This window comes from Megalops cyprinoides, chromosome 16 (genome assembly GCF_013368585.1).
Source record: "Megalops cyprinoides isolate fMegCyp1 chromosome 16, fMegCyp1.pri, whole genome shotgun sequence".
NCBI classification, from domain to species: domain Eukaryota; kingdom Metazoa; phylum Chordata; class Actinopteri; order Elopiformes; family Megalopidae; genus Megalops; species Megalops cyprinoides.
The window spans coordinates 19621023-19626224 of NC_050598.1; the positions used below are offsets into that span (position 1 = coordinate 19621023).

At 40.6% G+C, this 5202-nt stretch overlaps 1 protein-coding gene across 1 annotated transcript; it reads right to left on the bottom strand.

Annotated features, from left to right (window-relative positions):
- Positions 1 to 201: 201 nt before the first annotated feature.
- On the bottom strand, positions 202 to 864 carry neurog1 (neurogenin 1). The gene has a single exon (XM_036547581.1). It carries the CDS (start codon positions 862 to 864, stop codon positions 202 to 204), a length of 663 nt encoding a protein of 220 aa, XP_036403474.1.
- Between the last annotated feature and the right edge of the window lie 4338 nt (positions 865 to 5202).

Genomic DNA, 5202 nt, shown 5'->3' on the forward strand with positions numbered 1-5202 from the left:
CAGGATATCAAACAAAACTTGTGAAATATAGTTAAGGCAAACAGTGAATAGTTAGGAAAAGCTACAGCGCTTCGTTTTTCTTTTTTCTAAGCGTGTGACAAACTTGATTTTACTATAAAGCCAATCCCCTTCAAGTTATCACTATTATCAACATTATGACAGGCCACATAAGCTTAATAATAACGTTATTTTGGCAATCTCTTAATAGATGCCCGGAACAAAGTTGTGGAAGCTGTACAGACCATCAGCCTGCAAAAATCCATAGTCCTCGGAAGCGGCGGGGCTGCTGGGGTTTGAGGTACAGTACGAGGGCGAGGATGAGGAGGACGATGCGCTGGACATCCAAGAGCATGCATCGCTGCCTGGGCTCGGGGAATCAGCCACACATCCCAGCCCCGGGAGCAGGAGCGGCGTGTCCTGCGACTTGCTCTGGCGCTGGTCTGCAATTCTGATGGTCTCGGACAGCGCCCAGATGTAGTTGTGAGCGAAGCGCAAAGTCTCGATCTTTGTAAGTTTCGTGTCGTCCGGAAACGCAGGAAGGACGCTCCTCAGAGTGTCTAAAGCGTCGTTGAGGTTGTGCATTCTGTTCCTCTCCCGGTCGTTGGCTTTCATGCGCCTGTTCTTCTTGACCACATGCACCGTGGCCTCGCTCCTCACGCGCCCTCTGCGTCTCTTCTTCTGCTGCTGCTCGGGGCTGGAGGGCTCCTGGTTGTTGCTGATGGGTGATGACGGCTGCCCAAGGGAGGATGACGGGGAGCCCGCCTGCATGCTGCTGCGCGAGTCCTCGTCATCCGTGTGCGTGTAGGACAAGTCGCAGCTAGAGTTGTCCAGGTCTGAGTAGAGGTTCTCCATAGTAGTGCACATACTGTTGAAACTGCAAAGAGACATAAATAGAAGAGAAACTGTTTAGTGCGATTGCATGGATGGGGCGTAAATGCAGGGAGTGAAAATGTAATCGCATGACAGACGACCCTAAGAGGGAGAAAAAACCTACCTCAGTGTTGTTCTTGAATGCTCTTAATGGAAGATGTCTTGTGTGGCGCCAAAGTCCCACAGATAGTTTGGATGATGAGGAAAAAGGCACGCGTCTGTCTTGATCTTGATGCAATCAGCTCGTGTGAGCCAGTGAGCTTGGCACACGACTGGCGTCAAACCCCTTATATACCCTGGTGAAACAATGGTCGTACCCCCCTCGCTTTGGCATTTTTTTGTAAGGGATGAAAGGCCGGGTTGCATCAGGTCTGCCCCGTGCCGCACGGCTATCTCATTAGCATAATTTATGCCCGTTGTTTGTTCACCTTCTGAAGCGTGCCTGTAATCACAGCCGTCCAATCGGAGCGCGGAACCGCTGCCCAGCCACGCGAGCGGCACTGTTGCTATCACTGCACCCGGACACGCAAGCCCACTTAAAAGTTAAACCTCTAGAGGAAAATGAAAAGATAGGACGGCCAAAATAATCGAAGTGCTTAGCCCCCGAGGCAGAGGCACACTCCACAACTTTTTGTGGGGGACGTATTTTCTTTCAACACCTGGACACTTTAAATGTTTAAAATATATCTTTATGATCGCACTTCCTTCATAAAGTTTGTATAGGCTACAATACCCCAATTTGATATTACCAGATACTTCAAACATTTTCTCACTTTGGGAACTTCCTAAAGACCGGTTTCTTTGTGTTAGATTTACATTGTTTTATATGATAATCCTTATCAAAATGTGATTTTTTTTAAAAATTAGTCGGCCAACTTAAATATCAAAATAGGTGCATACCTTTATCATAATATCAGAACAGTTTCAGTGTATATACTGCGCCACGAATATCGAATGAAACGCGTATCCGTAGCAATTATTTCTATACGGAGACATGCGGTGAAATAACGTGGGTATAATAAAACTTGATTTCACCATTAAGAAAATTAAGACGATCGATAGTCTTTGTCCTTTCTGCAACAGCGACGAAAATAATGTATTTAAGAGTTTATTGGTGTAATAGTACGAATTAGTAAAGTTTTACTTTATTTCGGGTATGTATGCTATTGTTGAAATCATTTATTGAGAATATGAATTTGGACCTGCAACATGACATTAACATTCAAAACATGAAGTGCACAGTAGTAAAATGATCAAGTCTTTCTTTACGCAATTTTATTTTGTTAATTCAAAGACATCTTTATGAGACAGCCATACACTTGTCCATTAATTATTCCATTTATTCAATTTCCAGCATCTCGCCTCTCTTTTGAAAAAAGTGGATGGGGGTACTATTTAGAAATAGTTTGAGGAGAGACCTGCAGAGTCTTTCTCCCTATGGCATTATGAGAGTGGGGGGACAGTCATTTATAAATAATTACACAATGTTTAGAGTCTTCAGGCATGTATAATATATCAAAGCGATTATAAGGTGAATTGTTCCTTTGTAAGCGTCGCCCCTCACTTCTTTTCAGTCCCATACGCCTTGTCTCCCGTCCAAATTCTGCTCCTCGGAGCTTTTGTCACTCATTTTTTCTGCCTGCAACAGTCCAATGGCATTATTCTTATTCAAAGAGCCCCAGCGTGAATAAAACGCACCGCCACTGTCGCTTGTTTGAATTTTTGCTGCAACATTTTATACTTTATTATTATTATTATTAATATGTTAATATTATATTGTAAGTTGTAGTAGTAGTGTTAGTGTTAGTATTCATTATATATATATATATATATATATATATATATATATATATATATATATAAAATCATTTTGCATTTTGTTCAATTTTAGTATTCTTTTAATCAATTCATAAACTACTACTACAGTACTGAAGTGTGCGATTGTACTTTATCCACTGATGCCTACTCATTACTCACGCACAACAGGGAACTCTTCCTTGTTTATGTTTTAGGTGGAGGTCATATGTTTACGACTCAACGGATAAATCTCTAACTATTCCGCAAAGCGGATTTGCGCCGAAGGTGGAGCTGCATTTTATTATTACAGCACCAACCTGTCAGCAATAACTTCAAAGGCAAGAAGCAGCTTGCCTGCTTAGTTTGTTATTATTTAGGACATTAGTGGTCTTTTTTTGAAGGCATGCTTATTGGCCGTATAAAGTGATAAACGTAACAGTTTTACAAGACGACAAAGTCAGTTCCACACCAATGGAATTGCATCTTCCTAAGTAAGCGCTCGCACAGCCTTGTGGGGGTTTGAAAATGCACACTTGCGGCCCACACTTGAGAGACGTTGCCTGGGAGATGCTCTGACAGGATTAGACACAAGTGCACGAGATGTGATTGCATTTCAATATACGAAACACGTGAGAAAAAGACACAATCGACTTGCTGGAGGAGAGACTAATCCTTGTTAGACAATTTTTAAAAATCAGCGCTGAAACTCTTAGTTATGGAAAATAGCCCATAAAATAATGTATGGCTTTATCAGTTTCCATTTCATTATTTCTGCTAAATCAAAGACGTTGCGGATTTTTTTTTTTGCACTGGCTGAGCAAAATACATACTTTGTTAACTTTTTAAAAACCTACGCATATAATCGTTGCATAAAACACGATGCATGTTGCAGATCTGATTAGCGCAAGGAGAGAATGAGAAGATATGCATTTGCATGCAGGTGCGAATGTCCCTTATGGTATGGAACCAAACGCTCAGTAGTGATGTTGTCTGGTTGCGTGAAGCGTAATGCTCCCATCAGTTTTTAGAAAGGGAGATGCGGGCGGATGGACTTCTCTCTTTTCGAGGTCGGCTTATTTCATATCTATTTATTTAATTTGAATTAAAGTTCAATTTTGCATTTGGCATAGCATTAATCCCCGGGTATTAATGCGATTACTGTCCGCAAAAGATCTTTGAGTCAGAAAGTCTGATAGGAGTTTTCAGATGTTAATCCCCGGAATAATCCCTTCCCTTGGCGTTGTAGCAGAGCTGCAGCCACTAGACCTTTTTCTCCTTGCTAAAAAAACTCAAGCAGGGCAGAATAGGGCCATTACTTTTGAATGGTAATTAATTCTTTACTCCAGTGCGTCAATTGTACGGGAATACTGCTCTCCACAATCTAAAAGCTCTCCTTCATCTTTGTAAAGGCATTAGAAAGAGAATAAGAAAACAAAGTCCGTGCTTACAACGGCGATGGAAACCTTACTCTTTTGTGTCTACCAGCTACGTGTGTCTCTTACTCTGTGGATACACCCTTGTTTTATTTTTTACTTGTACATCCTCCTCAATTTGTATTTTTTTTTTTTCAAATGAATGTAGGTTTACGTAATAATACGTTAATATGTTTTTAGACCTTCAGCTCGAAAAACGTGAAACCAGTACATTATTATGTGCATTACATATTATCCTATGAGTAGTAAATTATGACAGAAATGTTAAAAGTGTTAAAAAGTTGTTCTTGTTGAGTGTTCATTTTCCAGTCAGACTGAACAATCCCCTGCGTCAGCGTGATGGGTCATGGAACACAGGTGCCGTTTGCAACCTCTGTAGCATTGCTAATTCTTTACTGCCCCCAACTTGCACGTTTTAGTACTTCACTGGCTCCTTGGTTTACAGTACAGTGTGGATGTGTATTGCATACTTTGCATCTTTTTCTTTCTCACCAATTCAGAGCCTATAATCGCTGGATGTGACTAATGTGCATGCTTCCGAATATTTTCAATTCAGCCCCCTCAAAGGAATTGACCACTTATTTTGAAACAGATCATACAACTTTAATTATGTGCAAACCAGAGGCATTATAGTTCTCATCAATTATGTTGGATGTTCTGCTAGGAAGGTATATTTGGAATGCAACATCAACAAGGCAAACTATTCAATCTCAGTGTTTGGATTGTATTTATTTAAATTACATTACATTTCCATTTTTAAACTTTTATATCACATGATATCTTCTCATACACTGTTCGTTTGTGAATTGCATTGACTGTAGCATTAACACTAGTGTTGAACAGATTCCAAAAAATATGAGCCAATTTTAAGAATGTGGATTTTTTTCAGGAGGCAGTTTATCTAACTTTTGCTGCCTAAACCTTGTTTCCATCCAGAGTGCATGTAGCACATGTGTCTCCTCCTACACAGAATCCAGAGCTGTCTAGATAGAGACAAAGATGATGTCTTTCCACTATTTCTAGGAAGGGGTCTACATGGAGGATGACCAAGACCTTGAGTCTGTCTGTAGCATTAAGGAGACAACCAATTTTTGTTTTTATT